The following is a 20658-nucleotide window of genomic DNA, read 5'->3' on the forward strand; positions in this document are numbered from 1 at the left end:
TCGTTATGCTTTGATTCTAAAGGATTGGAAACAAATTAAGCATAATTATATTACTAGATATTTGGGTATCCCCTTTGGCTTGGGAGTTTCTGTTGCTAAAATGTGGAATTGGTTGTTGAGATTTGATTGAAAAGATCATTGCTGAAAAAGATTATTGAAAGAGGGAGATTGTTCCAATCATTGTTTTGTCACTAATGTCAAACCTGCTATCTTGCTGGTAAGACAATTGCTTATATGATTCAAGTACTATCACTTAGTTGATTGATGAAGAGGATTTAATCAATAAGATGTAACAATAACACTTAGAGGAAAGGTTGAGTTATGATTATGTAATGAAGTACAAGGATTAGTTAAGACAATGATGAAATGATGTATTGATAATCTACTTGAGGTTACAAAGGTTGGTTACACTTAGAAACTTTAGAAGAACAAGTTACACAAAGACTAACTGCCAAGCTTGATCAAGTTGATAGTAGGTGTAGAGCAAAGTTAGTGCAAGCCGAGTAAAAAATCAGTTGGAGCCGAGTAAAAGAAAATTCTAGTGTATGATGAGTAAAACAGTTGAAGGCGAGTGAATCTACAGTTGATGTTGAGCAACACAATATGTGTCGAGCATTAGTAAATTTTAGTTGATGCTGAGGAATTCACAGTTGATGCCGAGCAACGTAGTATGTGCCGAGCATTAGAAGATTGATAATGTCGAGCTATTGCATTATTAAAAAGATCAAAGATTCGTCGAATTTGAGCCGACAAGTTTGTTTTCTTGAAGTCTGTGAACTAGGTGGAAGATAAGGTTGATGAACTGGTAGCACATAATTTGAGGTAAATTGTTTTTAGGTGAATTCAAATGGATTTTAGAAGTTTCTAAAAGAAAGGTGGAATATGAGGTAGATATATTGTATCCTACCTAATCTATTCAAACCCTAAAATGGATGATGGAAAATGGAAAAGTATCTTAATTTCCTATTTATAGGAATGTATGGTCATGAAGTAAGAGAGGAGAAGGTCAAAGAAGACAAGGAAAATAATAGAGAGGAAGTCAAGGACTCTGCTTCATCAAGTGACCTAAAAGGTGACTGCATTGGCGTGCTAAGCAAGAAGGCTTAAGGAGATATATGCTTGAAGGGTAAACAAGCTGTCAGAAATGGAAAGTATGAAAGCCAAGCAAAATTGAGGACTCAACAGTGATCTGTAATTTGCAAGAGAAGTTGTCAATTGTATTAGATCAAACCTCTATTGTTACTCTCTAACAATTGTATCAATTTAGGGTAAATCCTTTGGATTAAGGTTGACCTAACAGTTATTTGAATATCCTTTAACCGGGTAGCATTCCAAGTGAATGGCCTAAAGTCCTTTAACAAGGCTCACTTCTAATAGGGTGATTGAAATCCCTTAACCGGGTCACATTTAACAGTGTGTGTTGTAACCTTTAATAGGGTTGGCCTTTCATAGGGCATCACTTCAGAAGAGTGAAAAGGAGTAGCATGTTATTGGTGGTTTTTCCCAAATTGGGTTTCCATGTTAAATCATTGTGTCAAGTGTTTTGATGAATCTTTTATGTTTCATGTTTACATTTTTGCAAGTTGAGTTAACAGTAACCAACAAGTTTTAGTGATTGCTTGGATGCATGCACATACATGAATGTTTTATGAATTCATGAAAAGTTTTATTTGTACATTTGGACCTTGAATAATTGATTCACACTCCCCCCCCCCCGTTATTCTAAAGAATTCTAACATTGGTTTCTACTTAAACTAAAAAATAAGATTTTTAATTGGGGAAGCAAACTTTTAACTACATATTTATGTCTTCTCATGTATACTTTTCATCTCATTGGATGATTTCTAAAAAGGGATATGATGATTTAAACAAAATATTTTGGCCATTCTAATGGTCTAATTGGGATGGGAAGCCAAGTTTTATAGCTTCCTCTTGGTTACATTGTATACAACCTAGAAGTAAAGGTGGGTTGGGGCTATTGGATCCTAAAACTCAAGATGATCAACTAAATGGATAATTAGAGCTATGAATGGGGAGGAGACTTGGAAATAGTAGTTCATCATTGCAGTGGTTCTACTGCTATTCAAAATAAATGGAAGATTTTGGCTAGATTTATAGGATTTTGATGGCCCCCTTCTTTCAATCGAAGACTCCATTTCCTTTGCAATCTATTTGGAAGGCTTGGTGACAAGTTTGCTAATTATTAACTTGGAAGGAATCTTTCAAGCATGGGTTTAACTTTTCTTTTTCTTCCATTTTGTGGAACAAGCATATTCAATACCACGAGCAACCTCTAACAGTCAACTTTCCAAAACATACACACTACCTTTTCAAGAAAGGAGTGAAGTAATTTAGTGATATTTGGAGTTTTAGCTTATTGGTTTGAACCAATTCCCATACTACTTGGAACCAATTTGGTTTAAATAAGAGTAATCAAGGTTGGGGAGAATTCATTTTTTTGTTTTCAGTTTAGTTTTTTCAAAGATTGGGCCTGGTTGGGGAGAATTCCTTTTTTTTTGTTTTCCATTGAAGAAAATCTACTTAAATCTTTTGCCTACGATGAGATTAAATCCTAGACTTAATAGTAAATGGGTTTGCAAGTTTATATAAATGAGGTGGAGGAGTTTAAGCTTACATATATGGAGATCTAGAGTTGAGGCTAATGCACAATTCTTGGCATGAAAATTTTCACACTAGAAATTACCTATTGGAGACAGATTTAAACATTTGAAGATTGATAAAAATAAATGTCCTTTTTGTGAACAAAATGAAAATAAAAAACACGGATTTTGGGGATGGTTTTGGGCCAAAATGAAATGGAGGGCATTATTTGATCATGTCCTTGTTATTTTTGACCGTGCTTTGAACTGGAAGGAAGTTGTTTTGGGTATTGGTTTGCATAAAGATGTAATTGTTGATTATGTGGGACACACTATTTTGCTACATAATTGGAAAAGTAGATGTGTTATTATGTTTTCTAATCATATTGTGTATCAGGAAGTGAAAACGCTACAATTTTACTATGATATTATGTTACAATTGACTTTTTTGTGCTTTCAGCTGAAAATGAATGATGCCAACAATAAAAGATTGGACGAAATCAAGTGCCAATTTCTATAGTTGCATGAGCGAAATGTCAACTATTCTAAACAACTTCATAAATTCTTGATATTACAGATGTAACAATTGAGAATGATGTATATGTTGCATGCTAATTAGAAAGATGACTAAGACTTTTGTTCCTCATTGTATCTTATTCTTATTATTTTTTACATGTACATCTTCTATCTTAGACCATTACTATTTTATGTAATTCAACTCTATTTAATAAAAAATGTTAATAAAAATTATCTAAATATGTAAAGAGCTCATCCATAAGATAATAAACACGTGGAAAATTTAGAAAAGCTAATTATCATCCTACATAAAAAGATAAGATAAAAGATTATAGAATGAGTGTTCCATGTTTAGCCTAAACGTTGGTTCTACTGCTATTAAAAACAAATGGCAAGATGTTGGCTGCACTGATAAAAGATTAGTGGGTGTCCCAAAACATATATTTTGAGATTGCCTATATGTCAAAAAGTATTAAAATTGCTGATTCCATTAGGCAGGTTGTTATTAAAAGCATTGTGGAAAAACAAGTGTGTTGCTATGTTCTCTAACAATTTTCATCATGCAATTGGTACTCTAAGATTTTACTCTGATGTATTTTTCTAGGTGGCATTTCATCTCTCCCAGGTGCCAAAAGTTATGCAAAAAGAACAAAGAGGTCATTCATCAACTTCTACGTAATTGTGACTCGATTCTTCATTTTTCTCGGCTACTTTGATAGCTTTTATTTGTATTTCTTTTATTTGTTTTTTTTTTTTTGATGGAGGTCATCCACAAAGACGTTTTAGGTACCCGATACGGGCCCACGCATACCTGAAACCTCTTCGTCTAAGAGCCAAAGACTGAAGAGCATGGCCTCATCTCTTTTTGATGTCTTTGGACCTTGCACTCAGCAATACTTGATCCTTGGTGGGCTCTTTGTGAGCCATTCAACTTCACCAGTAGACCAAGGGTCCTTTGACTTCTTTTATTTATTTTGTTCAATATAAATTTCTTTAAAAAAAACTCTATTTGCCACGTGATCAATGGGTAGACCTTTCAACGAATAGAAATGATCGCCAGATCATATCCTTTCCTCCGATTAGTGTTCGCCACGTTTCAAATACAGGAAACTTCGTAAAATTCTTCTTTCCCGTATTATAAGTTGAAGGTCCTTTTATCTCGGTTGCAGGTTCGATTCGCAGAGGCTCATTTTCCGCTGAAGTTTTCCACCTGAAGAAAATCTTGGTTATTTCTAGGCGCGATGGCATTTCGATGCCCATGGAGGCAACAAGTTTTTGGAATTATGGCCATTGTTTTTCTCTCTATCGGCCGATCGGAACAATCTTCATTAGGCCCTTCCGCCACTGCCAACGCCGTCTCTGTATGTTTCATCTTTCACTTATTCTTCGGATCTTGCTTGAAATGAAAATGCTAAGTTTTTGAAATATCAAATGCGTGGGCTTCTTTGTTCTGTAATTGATATTCTGGATTTTTTTGAATGTTTTTTTGCGTTGTTTTAGATAGGGTTTTAATCGACTTGATTGATATAGTTAGGGCTTTGATTAATCTAATTCCTGTAGATAGGGTTTTAATTGAGTTGCTTCTGTAGGAGTTGACGGATTCAATCGTACGATCAATGGGCTGGAATGCCGAGGAAGTGAAGATTGCGGATGTAAATAAACTTGAGCCGATGTTTGGCCACGCGACGCTGTACGAGTTTGATGTACAGATAGGGAAGACTGTAATTCCTCTGAGGCTATCCGAAGAAGTAAAATCTTGGAAGTTTCTGGAAGACTCTACACATGTAACAGGAGAAGAGCCTGAGAATGGACTGATGAAAGAAGAGGAGCGATTTGCGCCGGTTTTATCCCCTTTTCAGCTGGCAGGGCCACTGGAATTGTGGATACAGGATGCCGATCATATGCGCCTTTCCGTACCTGTATGTGCACAATCCTTTTGCTGGATATTTTATGCTTAGGTATTTATGTGCAGCGAAAAAGTTTTCACACCCACGACGAGGATATGCTATCCCAGATTTTGTACCATGAAATCTGTTATGCTCCTCCACTTTTTTCAATGATTTGTTTTGTTTGGTCAATGTTGGTCCTGAACGTCTCTCATTTGGACTATTCTTTGTGTTCGTTTTACAGCTTCATCAAATGTTTGCAACCTGTCTTGAAGCTATGTGTATTCCTTTTTCTATGAAAGTTGAACATAAGTTTCTCCTATTATGCATCTTTTGTTTTGCGTGCTCATTGAGGATACATTTTTTATAGGGGATACCCCGTTATTCATTAAAACAGGAAATCATTTTTTCTTTGTCTACCTTACAAGTGCTCTCCATACCATTACACTATAGCCCCTTTTAGAATCTATGAGCTCTTGGTCAGCCTTCTGCCTCAAGGCTTACCAGGAAAAACCCCCAAAATGGTGACATTGCCATAAAACTATGAATTATCAGTTTCTTTGATATGGGTATACACTCCCTACTTTGATTTGTACTGTGGCACGTTTTTCATTTTTTATTGGATACTCGAAAATTGTGGAGCTTTGTTGTAGCCAAACATCAAGCTTATTGTGAATTAGATCTCCTGCAAAAGCTATTTAATAATTAATGGAAGGCCAACTAAAGCTTTTCAACCTGAAACAAACCTGAATTACAAAGACATTTGCAAGTAATTGCAAAATTAAAATGCAAACGGTCATCTAGCTTTCTTACAGTTAGAGTGTTGAAGCTGATAAGCTTTTGCATGATTTCTCCTGGATTCAATCTATAAATCATTATAGCTAGGAAACGTAAGCACACGGATGGGAACACTGATGTACACGTATCAAAGTATGATATCGAGTATCCCATGTTTTTTTGTTCATCATGGTTGATGGTTGGGAATTTAATGCATTTTTTCATTCATGTATAAACCATAACAATCAATTGGCTATATTAACTCTCCTAAAAAGCAATTATTGTGGCAGCAATGCTGTAAATTTTTCTTGTGGCTTGGATGAAGAGCAAGGATCACTCTTCCTAGTCTTTCACTTGTGGGGTGCTCTACTATGGGAACTGTTTAGTCCACAACTTATTTGATGATATCCTTATCCATCTACAACAATTTGGTTTGACGATTGCCTGGTTGCTGTTTTTTTGGACACCTTACAATCATGGTCATGAAATTTTCCAAAACCCTTTTAAATTTATAAGAGAATGCTTGAAACCCTGTTTTTTACGGTAAAACTCATGTTTCAACTTTCAAATATCGATCTTGGCCTGCCTATTGCGACAATTATTATTTTTGAATTCCTAGTTCAAACTCTATATATTCATATTGTAATGAAGCTGTAAAAGTTGGATCAGATATATCTCAGTCCGTGTAACTCTTCCCTGATCTCTCACATTTTGGCTGCTCTAATTTGGTCACCGTTATTGTATATATGTCACATTTGTTAATATTCTCGAAGTTTTATGCAGTCTGAACTAACAATAGGCTTAATGAGTATCTGGCAAATATTGTATTCTTGTCATGCTTTCCCAATACATTGGAAGTTTTTAAATAAGAATGAACAGTAAAAGGTGATACATTGATCTCTCGACGGAAACATACTGATATTATAATCTGATCTTGTTTTCAGCATGATGTGGAAGCTGGGGCATTAAGGAAAGTAATGCTTGCAGATGGAGCTATGGTGACTGTTGTAGGTGCTAGAGAGTTGAGCCTAAGACAACCCATCCATTTGCCTTTACACATTAGCACTGCCACCGAGGATGGTAATCCTGCTCTCAATCTGATTGAACTTGCCACAAAGTTAAGGCGTGATTCTAGCAATCAGGAGAAACCCCTGTCTCTGCGAATTGTAGGTCCAACTTCACTTGTTGCATCGTCCATCAATGGGCCAGATTCAACATCGAGTAAGTTGAAGGTGAAGAAGCCAGCCCCTGGATCTGTTGAATTGAGATTTCGCCAAGAGCAAGGGTTACCGACTCCAGTGTCATTGGAGGTTGATCCCAATTCACTTGGCCCAAATGATACGTGGATGTGGCCTCTACCATCACTTAATGGCTCTGATCCTAAACTTCGCGGTATTGAAGAACTTCTGAGGACAATTTTGGATCCCATTCCCCAACAGAAAGGAACAATAAAATTGTTAAAGGCACAAGCTGCAGCAGCAACCTTTGTCAAAGTGCAATTTGAGCTAGAGAAGAAAGCTGGAAACGATACATCTAATATGGAAACTTGGCCGGAGTGGAGAACAAAGTCCTCTGTTGTACGGTTGCAGTTTGAGTTGACAGGTAGGGTTGAGGGTGATAAGATTTTGCCATTAAAAGTCCAGCAGATTGAGCCAGTTGCTATTGTTGAATCTTCCTCATTTAAATCTTTGACGGGAAATCTCACATTTTCAAAGACTCCTCTTGGCTATCCTCCTGTCTCTCCCTTTACTTTGTAATTGAAAAGTGCAGGCCCTACCTAAAGAGTATACCACGTATTTCTGCATTTAAGGTGAATACTAATATCTGGTATTCAATTCAAGATATATTAATAAGCTTGTTAAGAGTTTCCTTTATCTGAAATCAGATGCAAAAATTGCACTTGAATGGGAATTGTTTCATTTGCCTGTTTAAACACCATTTTACAGATATTAATGATTTCTCGTATATTCTTGTTGTTTTAAAGAATTAATTACTTGTTCAACAAAGTTTTCACAGTTTTTAAAGGGCTGGACATTTTTCTATCTGAACTCTACTACAAAATAAACTTTAAACAAACTAGCGTTCTGGATTTGTTTTTCAAAGATTACAACAGACAGAAAATGGTTGGGAAAAACTTTCTATGCTTGTATGTAGGGGAAAAGCCCTAGTAGCTGTTAGGCTAACTTCGCACACCTAGAACTTGTGAAGAGCATAAAGCAAAGTAATGAGACTAGTACTCGACAAGGGTAACTCGACTCGTGACTTGGCTCGGACTCGCTAGGGACTCGGCAATGATTCGGCAAAGTGACAAAACTCTTGAAATTTAGAGATTTTTTAGGATTTAAAGAACATTCCATGCACTTATTTTTTGAATAAAGCTTAAAGACACAATAACATCATGGAATAGAAGGTAATTTGATCACATACATAAACATACATTGATTACATAAGTGCAAAGGTAAATTACTAAATCGCTGAAGGAAATAGAAAATATAGATATATAAAATCCGTGAAACCCATCAAAATGTATATCAAATCCATGAAATCCATCACATCAATAATCATCATCAAATGTTCCAATCATATGTTAAGCAAAAAGTTAAAACAAGACTATAGCTATGGCTTCTCCTCCTCATCCTCAGTGTAATCTATAATATGCCTCTTAGTAAGGCGTCTAAGGTACGTCTTGGATGATTGATTAGCCATAACCTCTACTTGTGAGGTGCCTCTAGGATCAACTGTAGTCTCTGGTAGTGCCACTAGTATCAACTGTAGCTCTCTACTCTTTTGCTACCCTAGCCATGACCTCAACCTTTCTGTTTGCCTTGTCAACCCACTCTAGGTCCTCATAATCAAAGACCTGATCAATAGCCTCGATGATCCACTCAGACTCTGGATCAACCACCTTTAGAGTAATCAGAGAGGTGTCACTAGCCAAAATCTCCTTGGTCCTAATGCGCAAGTTGTAATGTACAAAGACTAGTTTATTCATTTTCTCCACAGACAACCTGTTACGCCTCTTCGAGTGGATGTGCTTGAACATGCTCTAGTTGTGCTCACATCAAGAAGCGCTACATGGCTGGCTCAATATGCAAATGATAATTTGTCGAAGGTTTTTTTGTTGAAGGTTCAAACATTTGCCACCATCTATTTGAATTTTGAAAAAGGAAAAGAAAAAAATATTAATATCATTTCAACATTTAAAGCTAGAAAGTTAGAAATTAGAAGTATAACTATATATGTGCATCATTGCATATTGTATAAAGCTTAAGCTGCAATTTTTACTTGGCTGCAATTTTGTACGACCTTCTTTGTAGATTTGGCCTAAAAAAATGGGCCTTGATGCATTATTATAAACATCCGTCTCAAGCAATATATTTGTCGGATTAGTGGCCATCTTCGATATCACAGTGTAGAGGCCACTAAGAACCTACTCATTTGCTTTGAAATCATCACAGAAACGATATGTTGGATTGAGGTAATAGGCTACTACATGGTTGGGTCTATGAAGCTGATTTTGCCATCTCCTATCAATTATGTCTCAAATAGGGCCATACTTGTCCTCAACTCCTACATATTTGGCTGTAATGACCTCCTTGGCCATATCCATGCCCTCATATATGTAGCCCATAGTGGGCTTCTCCCTGCTAGCAACTCGTAAGAGGGCTACAAGGGGCTTAGTGCTCTACAAGACAATCAAACAAAAAACCAATTTAGTGAATGATGAAACTTTCTGAAGTTACACAATGAAAATAAAACAAAAATATATATGAGATAAATTAATTTATAAATTTTAAGCTTAAGCTTTTAAAATTTAAATTACCTACACAATCTCCTTACAAGGGTCCCAAAAACCTTCTTCATCATAGATGCATTTTGTTGCATCTATCTTTGTAGGGGTGGTAGCAAAGGACGAGGAAGTCCATTGTGGACCAACAAACATGCACCTCAAAGGTAACCTTGAACTTAACAAAGATTTTAGTGTGATAAAATTAAAGACAAATCTTGTGATATCGGAACAAGCCAACTCTTTTTCCTCCATGTATTCCCTCATAATGCTGAGGACCAAAGGATGATTATAGATGAACTTGCAAAGATTTTTGGCTTTATCAACACACGATTTCACCCATTCAATCTTGCCAATATCCTCTAACATGAGGTCGAGGCAATGGGCCGCACATGGAGTCCAAAGGATTCTTGGGTGTCTCTCCATCAAAAGTTTACCTGCAACAATTTTAAATTAGTTACTAAACAATTAAAAATTTAGATGTGTGAAAAAACTATTAGATTTCAAAAGTTAATGAAAAACTAAAATAAAAAATTTAGGAAAGTTAAAATTCTACCTATAGCAACAAAATTAACTGCATTATCAATCACCACTTGGACAACATTTTCTTCCCCCACCTCTCTTATGACTTCCTCAATAGCCTCACATAAGTATTTTGCATTTTGGACATGTGAGGAAGCATCTATAGACTTCAAAAACATGGTGGATCTTAGAAGTGAAAATAAAACAAAATAATTATCATTGAACAATCAATAAAACCACACTTTAGTTATTCAATAATACATTAAATTTTAAACTTTGAGAAGTAGAGGATGATGAATTACCTCCACTAGAAACAAGAAAATTTAGGAGTCCTATTTCTCTTATCCGTCCATCCATCCATCATAATGGTACACCTCCTTTGACTCTAAATCTTTCTATGGTCCTCCAACTCAAGTTTCATTTCCTCAACTATTTTTAGTAAGAGGGGGCCACTCAACTCATACTTATTGGAGGCTTTAAACCCCGCACCAGAGATGGAAACCGCATCAATCATCCCTGCCAATAAGGAGTTCTGTTACATTTATAAAAAAAATTAAATTAACATATTTTGACATCAAGTTAAATTATAAAATTTAATTTTCAAAGTTGAATTAAAAAAATTAAAAGTAAAACTTAAAACTTAAAACTTAAAACAATCAAATATAAAGAAGTTGAACTACCTAGCTGCTATAAATGGAGCTTCATGGACTTCCTAGGATCTAATAGACTCAAGCCACTTTTGGAAGTCCATTGTGGAGATCCTAGCACAACCCTCACTTGAGAGCTTGGATTGGAATAGGGAGATCCATGAAGTTCGACGAAAAGCAATTTGCAAGTTTTGGATCTAATAGACTCAAGCCACTTTTGGCTTTGGATTGAATACAATGTAACTAGGAACAAGCCTTGAAACCACTTTCCCATCCCAATTGGACAATATGAATTGACGGATAATTTTATTAAGATCCTCATATCCCTTCTTGGAGGGCATCCAATATGGAGGGAAAAAAAATGTGAGACTAATAAAATGCAGCTCAACATTTGAATTTTGCAAGTCAGAGACAAAAATTTATTGCCCTAATTGTAAAGTTTATTTTTTAGTTTAGTGATAGACCAACACCACATATCAACAAGGGAAACACCTAGACCAAAAGGGATGCCCAAATAGTGAGTAATTTGACCATGTCGAATTAGTTTCTAAACTTTAAGAATTTAATGAGGCACAACATCAAATTGTATAACGATAAATCAATCTATGAATGAGCAATCTCAGCACCAAAAATGAAAGAGCACAGTGTCATTAGCAAAATGAGAGTTGAGAGAAACCATATTGTTAGGAATGGAGATGCCATGTATCAAGCTCATTTCTCTATATGTATGTAGCAAATAACCAAGTGCATCCACAACTAAAACATAGAGAAAATGAGCTATAGGGCAACTCTGTCTGATTGGGCGTTGAAGAGGAAAAGACTCTAGGATAAAATTATTAATAACTGGGTATTGGCATCTTAAAAGAGCATCTACACATGCCTACAAAAGTTTGTGAACAAAGCCCAACCATTCTAGCATTTTAAATGTAAACCTCCATCACATTTTGTAATAGGCTAAATATCAAACTCAAGTTAACCAACAAAGCATTTTTGACTTTTTGTCGGCCTTACTCGTTTCCTAGGCCAACATCAAGTTGCCAAGAATGAATCTTCTACCAATAGGTTTTATCCTTGTAGCCAAGGCTTTAGCTATGATTTTATAGGAAGTATTCAACAATGTAATAGGACACCAACTTGAGATAGTGCTCTCATTCTTTCCTTTTGTAAGGAGCTTAATCAAACCTTTGTTTATATTAGGTCCTAAAGAACCTTCGTGAAAAGCACCTAAATATAGGTGATAGAAATCATCTTTGTTATACTACCACATGATCTGATAAAACTCAATTGAGAGCCCATCAATTCTAAGACTTGAGAACACAAAATGTTCTAGGTTTTCAATTGAAAGTTCACACCCAAATAATGACTATACTCTTGGTCTACCTTCTTAGGAATGTAGTTCTTAATATTATTCTCCAAAACTAATTGAACATCTTGCCGATTCAAGTCTTCTTTGATTGCCTTGCTCGCATTATCTTTGCCACCACCTCATTATAAGAGGGATAATGGTCCATGTGTTATGGAATGTCGCTAGAAAATAATAAATTGGCAATAACACTATTTCCCACATCCTTCAATTGCACATTAATAACTATGTTAGTGGCTTAGGAGTATCAATTGTCACCTTTTGTTTCCCCCCATGTCTCTACTACTCCTAAAGTAGAAACAATTACTCTTTGTATAATTGGCCTACAAAGTGGAAGTAGATCCATGTCTCTAATGAACCCTCAACCTTAAATAAATATATTTTGGTGCATTTCCTTCACCACCTAGACCACCTCACACCTTACATATCTCATCACTATAGCTCAACATTTTTTCCAAATTCTCACGTACATCTACACCTTTTCCTTGGATATGAAGTTGTTCTAGTAATGTTGTCTTGATATCCAACCTTAAAAAAGTAATAGTACTACAACCTAGTGCCCCTAGATTCCTTAGGCTTGAAATACAATTTGGTTGCAAATTCTCTTATGAGGATACTCAAAATCAAAGAGAACCTTAAGACATTTGAGTAGTTTTGTAGAGGGGTAGTTAATATTTTTACTCAAAATGAATTTAGTGGTTTGGGTTCATGGCCATCTCTTTTTAATTCTACACTTGCATCAAGTGCATAGTTTGACACAATTTTCAATTTTAACTTCAATCTATTGAGGCTCAGATTTAACCTCATCCTCACTTATGCTATGAGAATTCATAGTGATACTATAATGGATGATGTAAAGTTTATCAGTTTAAAATAAAAATAAAAGGATGCACTAATTTCTTTTTGTTCACTTACTTCAAGTCACACAAAATATAGAAGTAGAGGATACACCATTTTTTTCTTAGTAAGTGTCAAAAAATGATTTTACTTTTCTTTTCCTTACTCCAACTCACTTGAAACATAAAATTAAAGGACACCAAATACTTACATACCTATTCCTCCCTCATTCCCAACCTCTATCCTGTACATACCTTTCCCTTCCTCCTTCATTTCCTTTCTATCTCTTTCTCACCTCTTTCCCTTTGTACCTCCATCTCTCTTTCTTAATCTCACTCTCACCCACCCTTTCTCCTCCTCCCTCTGCCTCTCCCTTTCTCCTAAATTTCCTCACCACATTTCTTTATCTTTGGCCTCTCTCCTCCATCCCTTATCCTATCATCACTTTTCTCTATCTTATCTTCTCCCTCTCTCTCATTTGTCTCTTTCTCTCCCTCCCTACCCCTTCTGTCTCATATTTACTAGTATCTATCTCCCCTCTTCTACATACAATTCCCTCACTCTTTGTCTCCTTTCCTCATTATATATATATATATATATATAGAGAGAGAGAGAGAGAGAGAGAGAGAGAGAGAGAGAGAGAGAGAGAGAGAGAGAGAGAGAGAGAGAGAGAGAGAGAGAGATGTATGCAAAGAGAAATAGGGAGACAGAGATAAAGAGTGAGGGAGAAAGAGTTATATGGAGAGATAGCAGAGATAGTAATAAGTATATAACAAAGAAGAGTGAGGAGGGAGATATAAGTAGACAAAGGGAGAGCGTGAAGATGGATGGGGAGAGAGAGAGAGAGAGAGAGAGAGAGAGAGAGAGAGAGCGTGAGGAGATACAAATATAAGTAGACAGGGTAACAAAAATAGGGAGGGAGAGTGTCATACACACATAATTGTAATGAAAGAAAAGATGATTGATTTTAGTGTGATTTTGGTATAAAGCTCACTAATGGGTAATCAAGCTAGCAAGCTCACACCCTAGATTTGTTTTCTCTTTATTTTAGGAAGGAGAAACTACCCAATAGGATTGAGAAGACTAAAATGTTGAATGTGTGTAAGGGGTTTCTCCCTTTTTAAGAATGGGATGACCAATTGGTGTAATTCAGATTGAAAAAATGAAGAAATAGGGAGGGATAGAATGCACTTGAGGGTAATGAACATATGCAAATAAATAATGGAGTAATAGTCAAAACTTGGGACTAGATCTAAGCAAAAAAATTCTAAATGACCTGAACACAATTTCCTTGTCCTAATTCTCTGTCAAGGGTAACCTAGAGTGTGGGGGTTACTAGACTTGGCTGTAATGGTGGGAAGTGCCATTTCTCTACCAAAAAGTGATAAAGATGTAGAGGATCTACGACATATTGTTAGACCTTCCTGTTGATGTTTAGTGTCAAGAGAAGTAAATCTAAATCTTCTATGATGTTATTATTTGTAATTACATTTTAGAGATATAAGCAATTTGTGTTCTGACTTTGATATTTGTCTTACATTGCAAAGAAGTATCTATGCACCACTGTCTGATATACATGATAGAGACATATATATACATACATGTATTCATACTGATGTATGCATACATGTACATATACATACATCTTCTCCCTCTCTCTCATTTGTCTCTTTCTCTCCCTCCCTACCCCTTCTGTCTCATATTTACTAGTATCTATCTCCCCTCTTCTACATACAATTCCCTCACTCTTTGTCTCCTTTCCTCATTATATATATATATATATATATATATAGAGAGAGAGAGAGAGAGAGAGAGAGAGAGAGAGAGAGAGAGAGAGAGAGAGAGAGAGATGTATGCAAAGAGAAATAGGGAGACAGAGATAAAGAGTGAGGGAGAAAGAGTTATATGGAGAGATAGCAGAGATAGTAATAAGTATATAACAAAGAAGAGTGAGGAGGGAGATATAAGTAGACAAAGGGAGAGCGTGAAGATGGATGGGGAGAGAGAGAGAGAGAGAGAGAGAGAGAGAGAGAGAGAGAGAGAGAGAGAGAGAGAGAGAGAGAGAGAGCGTGAGGAGATACAAATATAAGTAGACAGGGTAACAAAAATAGGGAGGGAGAGTGTCATACACACATAATTGTAATGAAAGAAAAGATGATTGATTTTAGTGTGATTTTGGTATAAAGCTCACTAATGGGTAATCAAGCTAGCAAGCTCACACCCTAGATTTATTTTCTCTTTATTTTAGGAAGGAGAAACTACCCAATAGGATTGAGAAGACTAAAATGTTGAATGTGTGTAAGGGGTTTCTCCCTTTTTAAGAATGGGATGACCAATTGGTGTAATTCAGATTGAAAAAATGAAGAAATAGGGAGGGATAGAATGCACTTGAGGGTAATGAACATATGCAAATAAATAATGGAGTAATAGTCAAAACTTGGGACTAGATCTAAGCAAAAAAATTCTAAATGACCTGAACACAATTTCCTTGTCCTAATTCTCTGTCAAGGGTAACCTAGAGTGTGGGGGTTACTAGACTTGGCTGTAATGGTGGGAAGTGCCATTTCTCTACCAAAAAGTGATAAAGATGTAGAGGATCTACGACATATTGTTAGACCTTCCTGTTGATGTTTAGTGTCAAGAGAAGTAAATCTAAATCTTCTATGATGTTATTATTTGTAATTACATTTTAGAGATATAAGCAATTTGTGTTCTGACTTTGATATTTGTCTTACATTGCAAAGAAGTATCTATGCACCACTGTCTGATATACATGATAGAGACATATATATACATACATGTATTCATACTGATGTATGCATACATGTACATATACATACATCCCTGTTATGTATATAAAATTGTGACAATATATATGCATTATAATCGACCAACTTAAGTGGTCAAGATTTATATTACTCATGATAGACCTTGTTGTCGGGTTTCATATTAACCACGATAGATATCACTATCAGGCTTTATATTACCCATGACTAAAGATTAACGCTAGGCTTCTTGCTACACTCAATAGATGGTATTGTCAGGGTGCTATAACCCGCGTCATATATATTCCTTTTTGTGTCGAGTTTCCAACCCGTGTCTTGGCACTATTAATAACATTGTGATTATGCCTTGTGTTATGGGGCAAACTAAACATGGAATAGTTACGTTGAACATGCCTCTGAAGAGGCATGTCCCTATGTGGCCCTTGGGCCACGTAGAGGCATGACTCTTCAGAGTCATGGCTGTTCATTGAATATATATTTGAGATCGTTCAACTGCAGTGGATATATAACAACAAGCATACAAGTACCTATAGAATCATATTCACAATATAATATCATTGCTATTATCATTCTCAACATTTTTCTTACATTGATCCAGTAAAAGCAATTAGTGCTAAGGAAGGAAGAATTCAAGAACCTACTACAAATACATAGAAGATAAGTAAATTTATTCTACTTGTTTGATTCAGAATTAATAGACAAATATTTGTAATTGTTTATCTATCAGAGATCCTTTACTTTTAACACTTCCTATGCACTAATCCATAACTACATCCCATATCATGTGCATACATGATACGAGGAAATTTGTGGGAGAAAGTTATTTTCCTTAGTCAAACCCATATATCAAAATTAACCTTGAAATCCAATTGAAGTTGCATAAAGGAAAAATATGTTGTTAGTAGTAAAGCATTAACAAGATGTTATACATTCATAATTGTCAAAATTTCTTATGAAGATGCTTGAAAGTTGTCTTGGTATAGTCTCAACCTTGGATCTAGAATAGGAAGAGCATGAATAACTTAACACATGCTAGGATTGAGACATTACTAGACATATCATCCATGCTTGAAAGCTTGAATTAAATTAGATTCTCCTTGAATGTTTGAGTGCTTGGTTTTGAATGATAATTTGTTGGACTGAAATGTTAATGGATGGATAGATTGAAGATTGATCTTTGCCAACGTGAGGGATTTAACCGTGTACTTATACTTCACCTAGCCATTTTGGCTCTCAAATCTTAGAGTAGGTTGACATAGAATTGAAATCTCACTTAAAATCAAAAGACCATCATTTGATTTAAATGTGGATCCCATTTGTCATCTAAGGGGCGACTCTCAAGGTAGGGGATGACTAGGTTGTTAAAGTATTAAATTTAATTATATTGATTAAATTAACTTTACTTCCTTCTTAAGATTTCCCTAGCATGCATTAGGGACATTTAATAATTATATTAATTATTAAATGTTTACCTCTTAGGTTTTGATCTCCTTTTATAAGGATTGATCCATTGTATATTTTCTCATTCTTTTAGTTTGATAATGTAATTTTCCATATTTTTCATGTAAAGGGTGACTCTTAAGGTAGGGGACAACTAGGTCACTCTTTATGAAAGAAAAATGGTCAAGTTTCAGGTAGGGGATCAATTTTGAGATGAGGTTTTTGAAAATATGCACAAAATCGAGGTATGGTCAAACATGATGGGTGTGGAAACATTAACACAAGAATATGACCCAAATAAGAATGAAAATTGTAAGTGCTTACAATTTAGGATGCCACCATTATAAATATAAACCAAAATTTGACTAGGACTAAAAAATTATAAGATCATCTAAACCTACAATCTGTGTCAAAACTCTTGGACATCTAAAATAATTCGCAAGCATCCTTTCAACACATACATGAATTATAACTTAGAGCATAAGAAAGTAAAATTGTTATAAATAAAAAACGATATAAAATTACAAAAAAGAGCAAACATACACAACCCAAAATTTTACCTTGAACAACTTGGTAAAATTACACCAATAAAAAAACCAATGAAAAACATCTTCCAATATTATCTCTCAAGAATCTTCATTGTTATAATTGTTGAAAAACATATGAACAAACATGACTTTGAGTTGCATATAAAAATTGAGTTTTAGAGTCCTAATTACAAACCACTAAGTAAATTTAGTAAGTATAACTCATACAACTACTTGTACAACACTTGTTGAAATTACTATTTTTTTCAAGTCACCAAAACAAATTACTATTACAACTCATTATCTCTCTTTATTTATGATTAATCAACCTAAGTGAGTGGCCACTTTCAAACTTAACCAAGGAAGGTGGACTCTTATTGATGAATCAACCAAAGAAGGTGGACTCAAAATGATGAATCGACCAAAGATGGTGGAATTGCAATGATGAATCAACTAGAGAAGGTGGACTTGCAATGATGAGAACCAAATCTAGCTTATCATGATGACTTCACATTCCATCAAATACACATATCAAAACACCACTTATTCTTAAATAATCATGAATATAACATGAGGAAGAGAAATAGTGCGCGAATTAAGGAAGCAGGGAGAGTTGCTAAGAGAGACCAATTTTTACTTCTAAAAAATGTAAGTGCATCATGGCTTGGCAGAAGCTGAGACGAGGCTTGGACACTACAAAGCTATAACAAAAATGTGGTGCAACCACTTTTTGATCCCCTGTGTTTCTACACTTACCTATTAAGATATATTATACAGTTTTGAGAATGAATGTGGGTGCTAATTTAATCTTTAAAAAATAATGAAATATCTACAAAATACAAGTATGAATTGAAATTTCATAGAAAAGAAAATCAAAAACATTTTCAATTGAAATTTGATGATGGAAATGAACTTCAATAAATGTTAAATGTTGGCACCATGCTTAGAGAAAATCTAACCTCTAATAATTTACTAGAACTAAGAAATTCAATTATGTTTAGAGTTGTAGTTTCCCTATAGTTGTTCTAGTGTCTTGATCAAAGAATATAAGAATATTGGGAGTGTGTAGACTGTCGTAGTTATGGTAAAACAACTTAGGGGAAGACTACAAATAAGATATTTGTGTTGCAATGTAGACAAATGAAGTGGATGTAAAAATTGAGAATGAATTGTTAGTGAGGGAAAAATATGAGAATGATTTAGATTTGGCTATGAGTTTGAGGAAGGGCTTTCTAAATTTAGGACGGTTTAGCTAGAGTGATTTAAGTTTGTTTCAATAGATATATAATGAAAGATTAAGAAAAGGTTGGAGGAAATGAAAGACATGATGAAAAACCATAAGGATCCATGACTTTGTAAAGGGAGGTTTAATATTTAAGAAGTATTTAATTTTCAGCTTGTTGCCTTGGTTATTTGATGCATTTTATACAATCTACTTGTATGTTTTTTAATTAAGGGTTGTTGGCCTATTTCTACTATGTCTCAATTTTAAACTTCCACCTTGTCCCTCTAGTTATTACCCAAGTGATCCTACCTCTTGCTATTTTATTTTACCCATCATCAATTTTAATTCTGGAAATGGTCTTGTAGATTTATACAAAATACCAAATTCAATATTCATAGGATGCTATGATTGCAAGCTTTCAAACATTTCAATCATTCCCTAAGTATCCAACATGTTTTGAAGAAAAAATAAAATTGTTGAAACTCTTCAAAATAGTGTTTTTTTTTTCTTTTTTCAGTGGAGTACCTCCAATAACATGTTTGGCTAGACTTGACAAAAGTCTTGGGCTTCCCTCAATCAAATACAAATGCATATTGCCTTGTCAATAGTGAAGGAAATGCATATTGTTGATGAGGGCACAATCCGAGACAAAATGAACACAACAGGAAAAGGGGGTATTATTATCAAAAGTGATATGCTATTACATTCAGTACAATTAAAACAAACTCAATGACATGCCCTATGGCTTACAATGTTATCAGATTCTAAAGGAAAAACCTTTCTCACAATACCTTCTCCCAAACTCTACCAAAAATTGCATTTACAATGCAATAAATGACCTTAAGTAGACCGAATTAGGTTTAGGGTTAGGAATACATTCTAGATTATGCCATTTGGCATCCACCACCAAAACAAAAGGTTCTAGAAAACACATCAAAAGTTGGTGTAAAATTAGAAGAATCTAGAAATGGTAGTCCAACTTCCGGGAGACATAAATTCTGATTCGGGACTCCGATTGACGAATCGTTCATATTTTCAAAAATCTCTCCAAGCGCTCTATAGCCCAATGGACCAAATTTTCTCATCCCCCATTTTTCGAGCCCATATGAGGCCATTTAATGCCTCAAATATGACTTTGAAGCGTTCTTAGGGGGTCTCTAGGCAACTTAAAACTGTAATAACTATCAAACCGTAAAGCATTTTGACCTGATTCTTTTTTTGGAGTGCTTTAAATTACAAGTATAATCATCCCTCCAACTTACACCCTCTAACTCATCATAATTATGGCTCAATTACAAAATAACCTATTTTCTACATTAGCACGTATCTCGAGGTGCTGAAAAACTCTAACCCAAAAAACCAATAATGGAACTATGAGAGTTGAAATCTCTATTTGACCCAAATGGGTATCCATAAATAAGGACACATTAAATAGAAACTAACACTATACATATTTTTGGGTGATACAGGATTGCCCTTACACCACTGGATGCTCCTGCATCAGACACCCAGGGTAGATTGAAAAGTGGTCCCGTCACTTTATAGCTAGTAGAGGAAAACCTAAATGGGCAACCTCTATTGTGGATACCTAAGTTGAATCTTCCACTAGTCATCCATTCCACTTTACCAAGTATTCTTCATACTGCCTATTTTAGGTACTCTGGGCCACACAACTATCCAAAAGTTCTTCAATCTCTTCCTTCTTAGAAGTAGGAATTGGACATGGCTCCAACATCAACTCCTCA

At 35.2% G+C, this 20658-nt stretch overlaps 1 protein-coding gene across 1 annotated transcript; it reads left to right on the forward strand.

The window, feature by feature from the left end:
- The first annotated feature begins 4283 nt into the window (after positions 1-4283).
- On the forward strand, positions 4284-7660 carry LOC149531433 (protein TUNICAMYCIN INDUCED 1-like). Its single transcript, XM_089808604.1, has 3 exons — positions 4284-4477; positions 4706-5035; positions 6724-7660. Exons 1-3 carry the CDS (start codon positions 4358-4360, stop codon positions 7534-7536), a joined length of 1263 nt encoding a protein of 420 aa, XP_089664730.1. The 5' UTR covers positions 4284-4357; the 3' UTR covers positions 7537-7660.
- Positions 7661-20658: the final 12998 nt, after the last annotated feature.

This window comes from Cupressus sempervirens, chromosome 11 (assembly GCF_028749045.1).
Source record: "Cupressus sempervirens isolate cs-2001-9-10 chromosome 11, ASM2874904v1, whole genome shotgun sequence".
Taxonomy (NCBI): domain Eukaryota; kingdom Viridiplantae; phylum Streptophyta; class Pinopsida; order Cupressales; family Cupressaceae; genus Cupressus; species Cupressus sempervirens.